Source organism: Carcharhinus amblyrhynchos, chromosome 28 (assembly GCF_965287045.1).
Source record: "Carcharhinus amblyrhynchos chromosome 28, sCarAmb.v2.hapA, whole genome shotgun sequence".
In the NCBI taxonomy this organism is placed as follows: Eukaryota; Metazoa; Chordata; class Chondrichthyes; order Carcharhiniformes; family Carcharhinidae; genus Carcharhinus; species Carcharhinus amblyrhynchos.
Window position 1 is genome coordinate 34,608,377 of NC_137351.1, and position 18,249 is coordinate 34,626,625.

General features: G+C 44.0%; 1 protein-coding gene across 2 annotated transcripts in view; it reads right to left on the reverse strand.

Annotated features, from left to right (window-relative positions):
- Positions 1-18,249, reverse strand: part of cers3a (ceramide synthase 3a) — a 108,860-nt gene that overhangs the window by 10,335 nt on the left and 80,276 nt on the right. For both annotated transcript variants that reach the window (XM_080214484.1, XM_080214485.1), the window contains exon 10: positions 18,072-18,225. In XM_080214484.1, coding sequence (XP_080070610.1) covers positions 18,072-18,225 — 154 coding nt within the window. The remainder of the gene's footprint in view (positions 1-18,071; positions 18,226-18,249) is intronic.

Genomic DNA, 18,249 nt, shown 5'->3' on the forward strand with positions numbered 1-18,249 from the left:
AGCGGAAGTGGGTACGATAGTAACTTTTAAGGGGCTTCTTGACAAGTACATGAATAAGATGGGAATAGAGGGATATGGTTCCTGGAAGGGTAGGGGATTTTAGTTCAGTCAGGCAGCATGGTCGATGCAGGCTTGGAGGGCCGAAGGGCCTGTTCCTGTGCTGTAATTTTCTTTGTTCTTTGTACCTCAAGCAACAATTAGAATTTATAGAATCCCTACAGTGCAGGAGAAGGACATTCAATCCATAAAGTTGTCACTGACAACAATCCCACCCAGACCCTATCCCTGTAACCCCATGAAAGATGCTCTGTCAGAGACTTGATGGGCCAAATGATCTCCTACACTGCAGGGATTCTATAATATAAATCAGACACTAAGACTCCAGAATTTGACTCTGAGACACTGGTAGTTTTGGTATCTTGTGCTGTTTTGCCAACTCCCTATTCCAGACATTGACTCATCTCATTCCCAGAACATCTCTGCAGGAGTTCCCCAGGGTAGTGTCCTAGGCCCAACCATCTTCAGCTGCTTCATCTATGACCTTCCCTCCGGCACAAGGTCAGAAGTGGGGATGTACACTGATGATTGCACAATGTTCAGCACCATTTGCAATGCCTCAGATACTGAAGTAATTCATGTCCAAATGCAGCAAGTCCTGGACAATATCCAGACTTGGGCTGATAAATGGCAACTAATATTCGTGCCACACAAGTGCCAGGCAATGACCATCTATCTCCAACAAGAGATAGATGGTCCCTTGACATTCAGTGACATTACCATCACTGAATCCCCCACTAGCAATGACCTGGGGGTTACCATTTACCCAGCTAACTCCCTGACACTAAGGGGCAATTTAGCATGACCAATCCACCTAACCCATACAACAAAAATATTATTTGCTCATTTATTCAGCACGAGTGTAATGTGGAGCCTGTGGAAAGCTGCAAGTTCACAGTGTACAACACGATTTATACAACAGTTTCTGGGAGATAGAGGAAGCAATCCATTTCTCGAGTTCAAAGTGCACTGAATCTATTTCCCAAATATCACCCTTCCCTGAAAAATTCCAATTAACAATTCAATCTACACCTGAGCTGCTGGTAGACGTCTGATTGACAAATTCTGGCAACAGGGCACTCAAAGAGCTGACGGAATTAACATCTGTTCAATCTGCTGTTTTGAGAGAGTGTGTGCACTGGAAGAATGTACTTGGCATCAGTCATTTTTAAAACAACTAATTTTTTTATTCATGGACTGGATGTCACTGACCAGGCCAGAATTATTGCCCAATGCCGATACATTTCCAAATCAGGATGGTGAGTGGCTTGAGGCTCCCCTGCATCTGCTACTCTTGTCCTTCTAGGTGGTAGAGGTCACGAGTTTAGAAGATACTGTTCAAGGAACCTTAGTGAGCTCCTGGAGTGCATCTTGTAGATGGCACACACTGCCGCTTCCATACGTCAGTAATAGAGGAAATGAATGTTTGTGAAATGGGTAGCAATCAAGCAGGCTTCTTTGTCCTGGATAGTGTTGAGGTTCCTTAGTGTTGTGGGACTTGCACTCATCCAGGCAAGCGGAGAGTATTCCATTACACTCCTGACCTGTAGATGCTGGACATGCTTTGGGGAGTCAGGAAGTGAGTTAATCACTGCAAGATTCCTGGCCTTTGACCTGCTCTGGAAGCCACAGTATTTATTTGGTTGGCCTAGTTCATTTTCTGGCCGATGGTAGCCCCCAGGACATTGCTAGTAGGGGATTCAGTGATGGTAATGCTATTGAATGTCAAGGGGTAATGGTTAAATCCTCTCTTGTTGGAGATAAATGGTCATTGCCTGGCATGAATGTTAGTTGCCACTTGTCAGCCCAAGTGTGGATATTGTCCAGGTCTTGCTGCATTTGGACATAGACTGCTTCGGAATCTGAGGCATTGCAAATGGTGCTGAACATTGTGCAATCATCAGTGAACATCTCCACTTCTGACCTTGTGACGGAGGGAAGGTCACTGATGAAGCAGCTGAAGATTGTTGGGCCTAGGACACTACCCTGGGGAACTCCTGCAGAGATGTTCTGGGAATGAGATGAGTCAATGTCTCCAACAGGGAGATGGCAAAACAGCACAAGGTACCAAAACTACCAGTGTCTCAGAGTCAAATTCTGGAGTCTTAGTGTCTGATTTAAATTATAGAATCCCTGCAGTGTAGGAGGCCATTCCGCCCATCAAGTCTACCACAACACTCCGACAGAGCACCTTAATAAGGCCCACGGCCTACCCTATTCCTACAACCTACATATTTACCCCACAAAGCCCCTTAACCAACATTTTCAGACACTAAAGGGGCAATTTAGCATGGCCAATCCACCTAACCTGCACATCTTTGGACTGTGGGAGAAAACCCATGCAAACACAGAGGGAATGTGCAAACTCCACACAGTCACCCAAGGCTGGGAGTGAACCTGAATCCCTAGAGCTGAAATCAGCAGTGCTGATCACTGTGTCGCTTTATGTTTTAGAAAATTTCAGAAAACTCGGTCAAAAAAACAAACAGTTGGTAACAATGTGGCTGAATACTTGGTGAAATGTTGTATCTCTATAAATCAATCTTTCCCATTGGACAGGACAGCAAATAATGCAGCTTCTCAATAAATTACTTTGCCAGAAATGATAACCCTCTCCTTCAGTAAGCCTTCCCAGTGCCTGGCCATCTTCTTCCCCACTGCAACCCCTGCCTTGCTGGGTCTATTTGTTGCTACCCTCTTGTTCTCTGTCAATCTCATTCACTACTTGTCTCTCTTGCTCATCTTCACTGTTTCAGTCTCTCAGTCATTTACTCTCAATCTCTCCCTCTTTCTCATTATCTCTCCCTCTCTACCTCTCACTCATTACCTCCGTGTCTCTTTCTCATTCTCTTCACTATCGCAATCTTTCTTGGAAACTTTCTTTCATTGCCTCTCTCTCTCACTCTCATTATTGTTCTTCCTCTCTGATTGTCTCTGGGTTTATATCCCTCTCACTTTCTCTGGGAATCTCACCTTCATTCTGCCTCAGTACCCTGGGAAAACTACCACCTGGAGGTTCCCCTGAAAATCACTCACCGTCCTGACTTGGAAATATATCACAATTCCTTCACTGTTACTGGGTCAAAATCCTAGAATTCCCTCCCTGACAGTACTGTGGGTGTACATAGATGACATGGACTGCAGTGGTTGAAGGGCAATTAGGGATGGATAATAAATGCTAGCCCAGTCATGACACCCACATCCTACCAAAGAATAAAATCAAATGTTAGTCTGGCCAGGAATGTCTGCAACAAAAGAACAAAGAAAATCAAAATAATTTCTGCATTTGCTTTCTGTCCATCAGGGTCTGAGCATCTCCCTCTCGATTCTCTGTAACTCAGACGGAATGGAGAAACTGAAGAAAGCACCATGGAAATTTTGCACAATGTGCAGCATTAAAGGATGTTAGTCATTTCATAAAATCTCTTTAGCTGCAGACAAGTGGGTTAGGACGACCCAGAAACACCACACCCAGACTACACTTAATTTAAGACAAGATGTTCATCCCCCTATAATCGCCCTCAGCTGGGAAATCAGATCTATAAAAGCCACAGAGCTTTCGATCCAATCTGGGTGAGTTACAGCAAGTGATTCGAATATCCAATGTCTCTCATCAAAATTCCATCGGTTTTAACTTCTGAAAACTTATAAACAGACCAAGTAGCAGAGAGTGAATGGAAATATTGCGTGTAAACTGAAAGGTTTTCTAACAGAAAATACAAATTGACACTTCCTTACCACTGCACCTTATCAGATTGGCTCCAGCATATGTACAATATCACTTTTTCCATGAATACTGGGTTACAAATATTAAACAGTCAAGTTTCTATTACCTGGGTCTATATCAGATTGCTCTCATGGAGTTCTCACTTTGGTTTTGCTGCCAATGAAACATAACCAAGACTGATCCTTTTCAAAGATCACAACAACCCAACAGATGGGACACTTTCATCCTAAAGTTTACCAGATGGGAACTGTTGCTTGGGATGGGGGCGGTGGTTGGGAGTAGGGTATAAAAATAAATGGAAACTCACTTGGAGTTCCTGCAATTTGAAGGTTCTCATTAGTAAATATTTCTCCTCTGTTTCCCACCTTAGCCTGATCAGCAATCAGCTAGTAAAGCCTGCAGCAGAAGACATCAAACCAGGAGATACAAAGACAGGTGGGATTGTGGGAGAGGGTCAGACCAGAAAATAGGAGGGCATGGGCTCTGGGAGAACCCAAGGGGTTGAAAGCAGTGTGGGGTGGTGGGGTTGGTGGGTTTGATTCACTGATGGTAATGCTATTGAATGTCAAGGGGTAATGGTTAGATCCTCTCTTGTTGGAGATAGATGGTCATTGCTTGGCATGAATGTTAGTTGCCACTTGTCAGCCCAAGTGTGGATATTGTCCAGGTCTTGCTGCATTTGGACATGGACTGCTTCAGAATCTGGGGAGTTGTGAATGGTGCTGGACATTGTGCAATCATCAGTGAACATCCCCACTTCTGATCTTGTGCCGGAGGGAAGGTCACTGATGAGGTAGAAGGGGGGGTGGAGTAGCATTATTGGTCAAGGACTATATCACAGTGTCAGAGAGGAAGTTTAATGAGGATTTGTCTGTTGAGGTAGTATGGGCAGAAATTAGAAATAGGAGAGGAGAGGTCACCCTGTTGGGAGTCTTTTATAGACCTCCAAAAAGTTCTAGAGAGGTTGAGGAAAGGATTGCGGAGACGATCCTGGTTAGGAGTGAAAGTAATAGGGTAATTGTTATGGGGGATTTTAACTTTACTAACATTGATTGGAATTGCTATAGCTCTAGCTCGTTAGAGGGGTCAGTTTTTGTTCAAAGTGTGCAGGAAGGTTTTTTGACTCAATATGTAGATAGGCCAACTAGAGGTGAGGCTATATTGGACTTGGTGCTGGGAAATGAGCCAGACCAGGTGCTAGACTTGGAAGTTGGTGTGCTTTTTGGTGATAGTGACCACAATTCGGTTACGTTCACCTTAGTGATGGAAAGGGATAGGCATGAACCTCGGGTCAGTAGTTTTAGCTGGGGGAAGGGTAATTATGAGGCCATTAGGAGAGAATTAGGAAGCATTGGTTGGACTAGGAGATTACAGGGACTAGGAACGTCTGAAATGTGGAGTTTTTTCAAGGAGCAGCTACTGTGGGTCTGTGATAGGTATGTCCCTGTCAGGCAAGGAGGAATTGGTAGGGCTAGGGAACCGTGGTGCACAAAAAAAGTTGATTTGTTGGTTAGGAAGAAGAAGGAGGCTTATGATCGGATGAGGCTTGAGGGCTCGGGTAGTGCAGTAGAAAGCTTTAGATTGGCTAGGAGGGAGTTGAAGAGGGAGTTAAGAAGGGCTAGAAGAGGGCATGAGATGACTTTGGCTGATAGGATTAAGGAGAATCCTAAGGCGTTCTATAGGTATGTCAAGAATAGAAGGTTGGTCAGGGCAAGATTAGGGCCAGTTACAGACAGTAGGGGGAAGTTGTGTGTGGAACCGGAAGAGATTGGAGAGGCATTGAACCATTATTTCTCTTCGGTGTTCACGCAGGACGATATGAATGTAGCTGAGGAGGTCACTGGGGTGAAGGGGTGTAAAATAGAAAGTATTGTAGTTGATACAGAGGATGTGTTGGATATCCTAGATGGGTTGAAAATAGATAAGTCCCCTGGTCCAGACGGGATTTACCCTAGGATTCTATGGGAGGCAAGAGAGGTGATTGCAGAGCCACTGGCTCTGATCTTCAGGTCGTCGTTGGTCTCTGGTATAGTACCGGAAGATTGGAGGACAGCGAATGTTGTCCCATTGTTTAAGAAGGGGAGCAGAGACTTCCCTGGGAATTATAGACCAGTGAGTCTTACTTCTGTAGTGGGCAAGGTTTTAGAAAGAATTATTAGGGATAGGATTTATAGTTATTTGGAGAGTAATGAATTGATTAGAGATAGTCAGCATGGTTTTGTAGCGGGAAGGTCGTGCCTTACTAACCTTATTGAGTTCTTTGAGAAGGTGACCAAAGAGGTGGATAGGGGTAAGGCAGTAGATGTGGTATATATGGATTTTAGTAAGGCGTTTGATAAGGTTCACCATGGTATGCTTCTGCAGAAAATGCAGATGTATGGGATTGGTGGTAATTTAGGTACTTGGATCAGGAATTGGTTAGCAGATAGGAGACAGAGGGTGGTGGTTGATGGTAATTATTCATCATGGAGTTCGGTTACGAGTGGTGTGCCTCAGGGATCTGTTTTGGGGCCACTGCTGTTCGTAATCTTTATTAATGATCTGGATGAGGGTATAGTTGGGTGGATTAGTAAGTTTGCTGATGACACCAAAGTCGGAGGTGTGGTAGATTGTGAGGAAGGGTGTCGAAGTTTGCAGGGTGACTTGGACAGGTTGCAGAGCTGGGCCGCGAGGTGGCGGATGGAGTTTAATGCGGAGAAGTGTGAGGTAATCCATTTCGGTAGGAATAACAGATGTGTTGAGTATAGGGCTAACGGGAGGACTTTGAATAGAGTGGAGGAGCAGAGGGATCTAGGTGTATGTGTACATAGATCCCTGAAAGTTGGGAATCAAGTAGATAAGGTTGTTAAGAAGGCGTACGGTGTCTTGGCGTTTATTGGTAGGGGGATTGAATTTAGGAGTCGCAGCGTCATGTTGCAACTGTACACAACTCTGGTGCGGCCGCACTTGGAGTACTGTGTGCAGTTCTGGTCCCCACATTACAGGAAGGATGTGGAGGCTTTGGAGAGGGTGCAGAGGAGGTTTACCAGGATGTTGCCTGGTATGCAGGGGAGGTCCTATGAGGAGAGACTGAGGGATTTGGGGTTGTTTTCACTGGAAAGAAGGCGGCTAAGAGGGGATCTTATAGAAACATATAAGATGATTAGAGGTTTAGATAGGGTGGATGGTGATAGCCTGTTTCCTCGGATGGAGAAATCTAGCACGAGGGGGCATGGCTTTAAATTAAGGGGGGGTAGTTATAGGACGGATGTCAGGGGCAGGTTCTTTACCCAGAGGGTGGTGAGGGACTGGAATGCCCTGCCTGCTGCAGTTGTAAATGCGCCTAGTTTGGGGGCGTTTAAGAGATTGGTGGATAGGTTTATGGATGAAATGGGATTGGTTTAGATTAGTGGGTCAATGTTTTTTTTTAAAAATAAGACTGGTCGGCGCAACATTGTGGGCCGAAGGGCCTGTTCCGCGCTGTAATGTTCTATGAAGCAGCTGAAGATGGTTGGGCCTAGGACACTACCCTGGGGAACTCCTGAAGAGATGTTCTGGGAATGAGATGAGTCAATGTCTTCAATAGGAAGGTGGCAAAACAGCACGAGGTACCAAAACTTCCAGTGTCTCAGTCACCATTTGCCTTCTTTACCGCCTGCTGCACCTGCATGCTTACCTTTGGTGACTGGTGCACAAGGGCACCCAGATCCCACTGCACACTCCCCTCTCCCAATTTACAACCGTTTAGGTAGTAATCTGCTTTTTTGCTTCCAAAGTGAATGACCTTACATTTATCCAAAATATACCGCATCTGCCATTGATTTGCCCACTCACCCAACCTGTCCAGATCATAGAACATAGAAAAACTACAGCATAAACAGGCCCTTCGGCCCACAAATTGCGCCAAACATATCCCTACCTACTAGGCTTACCTATAACCCTTTATCTTACTAAGTCCCATGTACTTATCCAAAAGTCTCTTAAAAGACCCTATCAAATTTGCCTCCACCACCACCGACGGCAGCCAATTCCACTCACTCACCACCCTCTGAGTGAAAAACTTACCCCTAACATCTCCTCTGTACCTACTCCCCAGCACCTTAAACCTGTGTCCTTCATGCTGAAGGATCTCTGTATCCTCGTCACAGTTTATCCTCCCACCCAACTTGGTATCATCTGTAAACTTTGAGATGTTACATTTTGTTCTCTCATCCAAACCATTAATATATATAGTGAATAGCTGGAGTCCCAGCACCGATCCCTATGGCAACCCACAAGTTACTGCCTGCCTATTTGAAAAGGATCCATTAATTCCTACCCTTTGTTTCTTCTCTGCCAATCAGTTTTTTATCCATCTCAATGCACTTCCCCCAATCCTATGCACTTTAATCTCGCACAATAATCTCTTACACGGGACTTTGTCAAATGCTTTCTGGAAATCCAAATATACCACATCCACTGGCTCCCCCTTGTCAACTCTACTAGTTACATCTTCAAAGAATTCCAACAGATTTTTCAAGCATGATTTGCCCTTCATAAATCCATGCTGACTCTGTCTGATCCTGCCACTGCTTTCTAAATGCTCTGCTATAAAGTCCTTGATAATGGATTCGAGAATTTTCCCCAGTACCGATGTTAGGCTTACTGGTCTATAATTCCCCATTTTCTCTCTACCTGCCTTTTTGAATATTGGAGTGACATTAGTTACACTCCAAACTGCAGGAACTGTTCCAGAGTTTATAGAATCCTGGAAGATGACCACCAGTGCAGCCATTCTTTCTCGAGCCACTTCCTTTATTACTGGGATGTAGATTATCAGGCCCTGGGGATTTGTCTGCTTTCAATCCCATCAATTTTCCCAGCACCATTTCTCTACTAATACTAATCTCCTCCAGTTCTGATGATCATCCTGTATTACAGTACTTTTCCAATTGCCAAAACTTCCAAAATATTCCTTTAAAAAAGTAAAAGGTCATGTCAGACTCTTCTGTCATGATTTGTGCTGTGATTTAAATCAGCTGACAGCTCTTGCTGTTTATGTTCCCCTCCACTGACTGACAAGCACTTTGCTTTGAAATGAAAATTGAACACGGTTTTGTTCTGTCAGTTTCTGGCAGTATATTAGGCAGCTTTTGACATGGCTGTAGCCATTGTGAATGCTTGGCTGTGTTGCAAAAACTTTTGGAGAATTCTGCTTAGCAGATGTTCCATTGATTAAGGAATGATTGGCAGTTTTAACATACCATGTAACAGGATATGCCGAGGATGTGATTTCTTGTTTCTTTACAAACCTAATCATAGAATCCATACAGTACAGAAGGAAGCCATTCGGCCCATCACATTTGCACTGACCCCCAACAGAGCATCCCAACTAGCCTACCTCCCAACCCCACCCCATGCATTTACCCCACTAATCCCCTTTATTTACACATTTAATAGGCAATTAAAGGATTACAATTTATTTGACATTCGAGAAGGCTTTTTTCTTTCCGTTATCAGTGCTAGTGAGTTTGAATTTAGAGTTTAATTAGATGAATCATAGAATAGAACCCCACAGCGCAGAAAGAGGCCCTTCGGCCCATCAAGTCTGCACCGAACACAATCCCACCCAGGACCTACCCCCATATCCCTACACGTTATACCCACTAATCCCTCTAACCTACACATCCCTGGATACTAAGGGACAATTTCTTAGCATGGCCAATCAACCTAACTCACACATCTTTGGACTGATTTAGAGGTTTGTTTTTTTTCTAATTATTTACAATAATTCCCATTGCTTTTACATGGCTCTGGAGGACTGCACATAGTAGATACTGAGTGGGTGGTTATGCAGGATACGAGGGCCCTGGATGTTTCCCAGGGTGGTATAGTGGTTCCAAGGAGGGATGGATGATCTGAGGGATAATGTGAACAGATGGAGAGTGAGATTATGATTAGGGGGCTTTTAAACAATGTTGGGATTTGGGCTGCTGTTGTTGGAGAACTTTTAATAGATCCACATCTGCATCCACAATGCTCACTCATTTCACTGCGTCCCTCTGTGAAATGACAACGATCCCAGGCAGAGTCACAGCCGGGGTGAGTGTGCATTTTGGAAGGTGTAAATGTGTGTAGGGTGAGTTTTCCTGACCCCAAGCAAAAATCTGGGCCACAGAAACTCATCAGTTCTGGTACACTGAATGAAGGTTTATTTTTACTGCCCATTAGTGAGATTATGTCAGAACACTGCACAAGAAATGCCCTTACACTAGTCGACATGATCCTTTAGCTAAACAAAGCCCTCTGAGAGGATTTGTACTGCAGACTATCATCACATCATGTTAATAACCTTATCGGCTCATTACGTACTGTCTATTTCACTGGGAACTCTTTGTGCATGTTATCTTATATCTTACAAGCTCACAGCTTAACATGGCTTTGAAAAGAACACAAGCATTCCTGTATAAATCGATGAAACATGAACCATTCTATACAAATATGGTGAGATCGTGCCTCAGCCTGCTCACTTCACAGGCCACATGGGTCACACTTCCAGAAGCTTCTCTCCCTTTGGGTAGCTCAACCTCTTCCATCTCTCACTTAAAATGCTTGAGAGGTGGAGCATCCATACCCAGCACCAATTTGCTAATGAAGATCTCAGCCCTCCTCATCTACTTAAGAGTAACTGCACATCCTTTCCAATCCAAACCCTTCTCCTCCAACCATCTGCTTTCCTAATGTCGCTTTGTATATACTCCCACCATGAGCTGTATTCACAACCTTCCCATCTCCTCAAACCCAGCTCAGAAATAACTGAAAGCTACACTGGGGGGACCTGAGAGTTCCTGCACAGATGAACTGAAACTGACCAAATTTCCTTCCTCATCTGCAGTCAGCTCTTGTGGCCTGGATATTCTCTGGCCATCTGATTATTTCCATATCTCCTTCTCCCTACTCTAAACCTAACTACCCTCACTGATTTCCTCTGTGGAAAACTGCCACAGTAAAAAGCCTGACAACATTTCGGTAGGAGTAACAGATGTGTTCAGTATAGGGCTAACGGGAGGACTTTGAATAGTGTGGAGGAGCAGAGGGATCTAGGTGTATGTGTACATAGATCCCTGAAGGTTGGGAATCAAGTAGATAAGGTAGTTAAGAAGGCATACGGTGTTTTGGCGTTTATTGGTAGGGGGATTGAATTTAGGAGTCGCAGCGTCATGTTGCAACTGTACACAACTCTGGTGCGGCCGCACTTGGAGTACTGTGTGCAGTTCTGGTCCCCACATTACAGGAAGGACGTTGAGGCTTTGGAGAGGGTGCAGAGGAGGTTTACCAGGATGTTGCCTGGTATGCAGGGGAGGTCATATGAGGAGAGACTGAGGGATTTGGGGTTGTTTTCGCTGGAAAGAAGGAGGCTAAGAGGGGATCTTATTGAAACATATAAGATGATTAGAGGTTTAGATAGGGTGGATAGTGATAGCCTTTTTCCTCGGATGGAGAATGCTAGCACGAGGGGGCATGGCTTTAAATTAAGGGGTGGTAGTTATAGGACGGATGTCAGGGGTAGGTTCTTTACCCAGAGGGTGGTGAGGGATTGGAATGCCCTGCCTGCTGCGGTTGTAAATGCGCCTAGTTTGGGGGCGTTTAAGAGATCTATGGATAGGTTTATGGACGAAAAGGGATTGGTTTAGATTTGTGGGTCAGTGTTTTTTTTTAAAAAAACTGGTCGGCGCAACATCGTGGGCCGAAGGGCCTGTTCTGCGCTGTAATGTTCTATGTTCTATGTTCTAACACCAGGTTTTAGTCCAACCAATTTATTTGATAGTAAACTCACAAGCTTTCAAGGGGACTCCCTCTTTGTCAGGTGAATGGAGAGCCCTCCAATCCCCCTTCACCCCAATTAATTCCCTCCTTAACCACCCCCAGCCTTCCCCACCCCACCAATGGAGTCTACAGGGATTTTAGCAAAGCTTTTCACAAAGCCCCACATTAAATTAACAGCTCTCGGGATTCATGGGAATTGGCAAGTTGGATACGTTTAGCTCAGTAACAGGAAGCAAAGGGTTAATAGTTGACGGGTATTTGGTGACTGGAAGACACGGCTCAGTATGAGGTATTAAAGTGTATATATGATCTCAGGAAGGTTAAAACAAGAAAGAGGCCATTTGGCCCATTATGTCTATGACAGCTCTTTGAGAGCAATCAATGATTCTATGGAGGTGGTGTTGTTAAGAAGTTTGCAGACAAAATCAAAACTGGTCACACAGTTGATGGAGAGCCACACAAAACCATAAGGAATAGGAGCAGGAGCAGGCCATTCAGCCCCTCAAGCCTCCTCTGCCATTCGATAACATTCTGGCTGATCTTATTGTGGCTTCAACTCCACTTTCCTGATCTGCTCCTGGTAACCCTCCTTTGTCGACTGACGTCTCTGTCAAACTCAGTCTTGAGTATATTCAGTGACTCCACCTCCACTGCCGCCTGGGGGAGAAAATTTCAAACACTGGCGACCTTCAGAGAAGAAATTTCCTCTCGACTCCATCTTAAATGGAAGAGCGCTTATTTTGAAACTTTGCCCTCTAACTTTCCTCCCCATGAGAAGAAACATCCTCTCAGCATTCACACTCAAACCCCTCAGAATCTGAAACGTTTTAAGATTCTTTTTGATCTTCACTGAATACAGGCCCAACCTCTCCTCATTGGAAACCCTTCATCACAGGAATCAGCTCCGTGAAACGTCTCTACACTGCTTCCAATGCAAGTCCCTCAAGTAAAGTGAGAAAAAAACTGTATAAAATATTCTGAGTGCGGGTCTTATTGAAGATTGTAGATTGGTCAGGTGAGCAGAAAACTGAAAATGGAATCCAATTTGTGTAATCGATTTGGGATCAGGGCAAGGGAATACATGGTAAATGGTAAGAGATTGAAAAATGTAAAGGAACAGAAGGATCTTGAAATACATGATCACAGATCCTTGACGGTAGAAGGGATGGGAAAACATTGTGACTAAGAAAGCATAATTGCCACAAAGGCTGGAATTTGAAACAAAGACAGAAACTGCTGTAAAATCTCAGCAGCTCTGATAGCATCTGTGGCGAGAGAATAGAGCCAATGTTTCACATCTGGGTGACTCAACGAAGCTCTGACGGAGAAGCTTACAGGATAGTTTGTCCATGGTATAAGAGGTAAAGCCACTAAAAACCAGTTATGTCTCAGAAAAATCACCCCATGTGTGTTGATACTCAGTGTGGTCAGTCAAACCTCTGCATCAAGTGATTAGTAGATGCTGATTATGGTTTTAAATAGCACTCTCACTCTCCCCAATTAATTTAATTGGTGATTAGAGACTTAATCATCCTCAGGTGTGCACCTAACTCCTTTATTAAGATGCTGACTTGCTCTAACAGTTGGTTAACCAGACATTGTAGATTCAGGATACCATTCCGGACACATCACTTCTTTCAATGCCCACGTTACTGGTGTGAGAATGAATAAAACAGCTCTCATTGGATCAAGTAATTATCCAGTTCTCTTTTGAAAATTACTTGTTGAATCTATTTTCACCATTCTCTCAATTGAAACATTCCAGATCACAATAACGGTGCAAAAATTAAAATTCTCATTTTGCCAATTATTTGTGTTCTCTGGTTACGGAGTTATATCTGTCACCAGTTACGTTGTTGGCTGTAGAACTGGAAGACACTAAATAAATGCAAATACTGTTGATCCCCAATATGTTCCATTCTGATGAAAGGTCAGTGATCTGAACTGTTCCCTGTTTCTCTCCCACAGATGCTGCCTGACCTGTGGTGGATTTCTGGTATTTTGTCTTTAGGTTTCAGATTTCCAGCATCTGCAGTATCATGTTTTTGTTAAAGATTAGAAACAGAGTTTGCCGAGTGTCCATGGGGCTGTACCCCCAGCAGAATCAGTATCCCCACGAAGAGAAGAGCAGGAAATAAAACACTAGCCAAATGGAATAGTTGGGGTTGTTTGGTGTTGGGCATGGAGACATAATCAAAATCCTCTCAGGTTTCTAGATTTAATGGTAACAGCAGTCTGTTTGTGATGTTTCACTGATCTTTCCGCTCTGTACAAGCTTACAACTTGAAATTATAAAGGTGGCCCATTTAAAATTCAGTCTTGGGGTCTGGGTAGAACCTTCAAGGCTGGTGTACATTGTGGGTCAAAATCAGCAGCAAACCTAGTGCCTGGGAAAGTCTATTGTTCACCTGACGAAGGTGCAAACCCCAAAAGCTTGTAAGTTTACTATCAAATAAATTGGTTGGACTTAAACCTGGTGTTGTCAGACTTCTTACTGTGTTTACCCCAGTCCAATGCCGGCATCTCCACATCAAAGTCTATTGTTGTCAGTATCATTATCAGTTATCCCTCAATTTGAGGATTTTGTCCTCCCAGGATCATGGGTCTTCATGTGGCTGAATAGATCGATTCTCGATGAAGATCTTTGGACACATGGGGCAAAACATCCCATGAAGGAGTGGAGTTCAGGATTTGATTCTTTCCAGCCACACTGCCTGATCATGATGGCTTTTGCTGAAAAATGTGACCAGGTAGATGGACAAGTTGTCACTATTTAGAATGATTGGTAGCAAACTCCTCCCAGTCATTAGCGTCAATGCTGCCACGCTTCAAGGAGAGTTTCTGATGTCTTGTCCTCTCCTATCCAGTCCACTGTTGTTGATTTTGCAGAGTTTGACCTGAAGGCTGGTGAAGTTCACAAAGTTCACTGCCGTTAGTTCGATGAACCTCCCACTGAACCCGGGGGATGCAATGGCATTGCTGATGGAATTTCTCTAGCACTATGTGTCACTGAGGCACAGTCCACATCTCACTACAACACAGGATAGTGGCAACAACTGCTCTGTATAAAAAGACAGTTGTGGACTTGCGGAGGTCTTCGTTCTCAAACATTCACTATCATAGTTTGTAGAAGGCTGAGTCAGTGCAACTGATTCCATGTTGGATCCCCTCGTCAATGGTGGCCTTTTGAGAGAGGTAGCTGTCAGGATATGGTAAGCTCTCAACGAATTCCAGTCTCTCCTGAACAAATATGGAAGGGAGAGTATTTGGCTGACTGTGACTGGGTTGATATGGTGAGTTTTATTTTGGTAACATTCAAGGTCAGGTCAAGTCGATTGAAAAGATCGAAAATCTGGTGCAGCTGTTCCACTCTATGGAAATCTTTCTCCAGTCCGTAAAACAACCAAACATTCACCACAACTCTCTTAACCTGTTATCAAACTCCTTTTGAAATTTCAAACACATCATCTGTGCTGCGATTCATCTCAATCAAGTTATTCAAATGTCATTTCCCACCAACAAATCCACAGCTCTGTTTTTCCAAGTGACTGTTCGTTTTCTCACAGACTGCTGTTTTTTAAAGCCAACCCTCCCCCATGCCTCATCACTACAATTAAATTGACGGGCCTGTAAATGCCATCTTTATCCCTCTCCCCATTTTTTGAACAAGAGTGTAATTCTCCTGTCCTCTATCTTAAGAGGATTGAAAAGTTGTGGTCACCTTTTCTGCTATCCCCACCCTTATTTCCCAATGGGCAGCAAGGTGGCAGTGGTTAGCACTGCAACCTCACAGTGCCAGGGCCCGAGGTTCAATTCCTGGTTTGGTCACTGTCTGCGCAGAGTCTGCACGTTCTCCCCGTATCTGCATGGGTTTCCTCCGGTTTCCTCCCATAATCGGGAAAACTTGCTGGTTTGGTGCATTGGGCATGCTAAGTTCTCCCTCAGTGTACCCAAACAGATGCTAGAGTGAGGGATTTTCACAGTAACTTCATTGCAGTGTTAATGTAAGCCTACTCATGACACTTATAAATAAACTTTAAAAACTCCATAACTGAGGACTGATCTGATCCAGAGCAGGTGGTTAATCCACTATAAGTACTGTAAGCCTTTTTAGATCCTTCTCTTTCTCATTTTGATCCAGTATCCTGGTATTTCCCTTGCTGAGCATTACTTTGTCCAATTCCTCTTTCTAATTGAACAGCAGTGCCAAATTATCATTTCCTACCTTAGTCGTGCCATTGGCCTCCAGCAGTAAACCAGCATTCTATTCCCCAATCAGTGCCACCGTTGCTCTTACAGCTTTTACTATTAATACACCTTTCAAAGACTTTTGAATTCCTTTTTCTGTTGAGTATCAATCTATTTTTGTATTCACACTTTACTTGTTTTCTTTCCTTTTTCCACTGCTCCTCTATACAAGTCATGTTGAGTCTCTTTCTGCCTCGTCATGTGCCTCTGACATCCAGGGAACTCTGACTATGGATGTCCTCCTTGTCCCCCATGTGGGAATTTAACTAGAACCTGTATCAACCACTCAAGGCTGCCTATTCTCTATTTCACTTCTGGTTGCTGGCCTCGACTCCAATTTACACAGATTCGATCCCTCCTCAATTCACTGCAATGAGCCCACCTTTGGTTAAGCATTTCAAAGAACTCTACATTGCAGAAGGATGCCATTCGGCCCATCGAGCCTGCACCGACCACAATCCTACCCAGGCCCTACGCCCATATCCTACATAATTACCAACTAATCCCTCTAACCTATGCATCTCAGGACACTAAGGGGCAATTTTTTTTTAGCATGGCCAATCAACCTAACCCGCACATCTTTGGACTGTGGGAGGAAACTGGAGCACCCGGAGGAAACCCACACAGACATGAGGAGAATGTGAAAGCTCCACACAGACAGTGACCCAAGCCGGGAATCGAACCCAGGTCCCTGGAGCTGTGAAGCAGCAGGGCTAACCACTGTGTTACCGTGCCACCCATTTTTACCTGAGGTTTCTTTATGTCCTTCATTATAACTTATCTAAACCTTATGATACTATGGTCTCTATTACTGGAATGCTCTCCCACTGTAGCTTGTTCTATTTGACTCACACTGGGGTAGTTAATGTTCCCCATTACCATTTTCCTATTAATCCCTTCACTATCACTGGATCAAAAACCTGGAATTCTGTTTACCTGCACCACATGGACTTAAGAAGTCAGCTCACCACCGCCTTCTCAACGATATTTAGGGATAGGCAACAAATGCTGACCTAGCAGCAATACCCACTTTCCATCAAAAAAAAATAAACATTCAGTAATTTCCCCGAAACTTCTTCTATCTCCTTCTCTATTTGGTGGCTGACAAAATTCACTGAGTAACAGCTGCTTAATTGTATGCGTTTCATTGGCAGGACTTTCAAGTGGAGAAATAAAGTGTTAAATTGTTGGTATAAAGCACCAACACGAGACAGAAGCACTCATTCTATGATAAAACTCACAGGAGGGAATTCTCTGACCACCCAGCTGCATGTTTCTCGGAGACAGGCAGTGGGGCTCTGTTCACTGGCGGCAATGTATTCTCCATTGGCGCAACCCCACACCGCCAGGAAACCCATGGGTTACAGAGGGTGCGCTGCCAGTGGGAACAGAGAATGCCACCAGAGTGAATGGGCAGAGAACTCCCCCCATCGGTACTCAGCCAAACTTTCATTCACTGCAGCGGCACTGTCGGATCTCAGCTGTGGGTGAGATTGGAAGTTCTCCCGATTATCACATAGACAGAGTGGAAGAAGGCGAATAAACTGTCTGCTCTGTTTCTGCACACCAGTCAGAATGCCTCTCTTTGGCTGCTGCTGGTGGCCTGAGTAACTATTTAGTGATCTTCTGTCAGTGGCAGCAATCCCTTCTCAGAGCTTGAAGTTATGGGTTCAAAATTTCACTGTAGACATTTGAATGTAGACTGACAGCTTTGTGCAATACTGAGGGAGTGCTGCACTGTCAAAGATGCTGTCCTTTTAGGTGAGGTGAGGAGAAGCTTGTTTGTTCTGATTGAGATGTAAGATTGCGTAGCATCATTGCAAGCTGTCCTGGTCAATATTTTTCCCTTAACTAACCCCAAGGACACAATACTTTAACTTGCTGTTAGTTTTATGTGCACAGTATATTTACATTTTTTAAAATATATTAATTATTTAAAAAGCCCATTAAAACTTCACTGGACACCAGTTAATTCTCCTCCTGTTTGTGGCCAGTAAAAAGGACACCTGCATCTCCGAACCAGCTCAAACATCAAATTGACAGATTCCTACAGAGTGAACTCATGATGGAATTGAGCAAGTAATCGACAAACAGAAGTGATTTAGGAGAAAATTGTTTAAACCATTCAGTTGTACCCAATTTCTGCTCAGGATAAGCAGAATTGCCTGGTGCAGAGTGGGCAGTGTAGGTGGTGATTCACATTGAACCTTTCCTGTCACATTGAACATTTCCACACTGACAGGAAACGACTTACTTTGCTGGAGAAGAACTTTGCGACCATTTGGAGGATGAGGTACGCCCAGAAAATGTGCAGCATCTGAAGGATAAGCAGCATGACGTTGAAGAAATAATATCCAAAGAATGGAGGGTAGTGATATACTGGATAGACCCAGGTACAATGAATGATCCTGCCAACAAGAAAATAGGTTAAA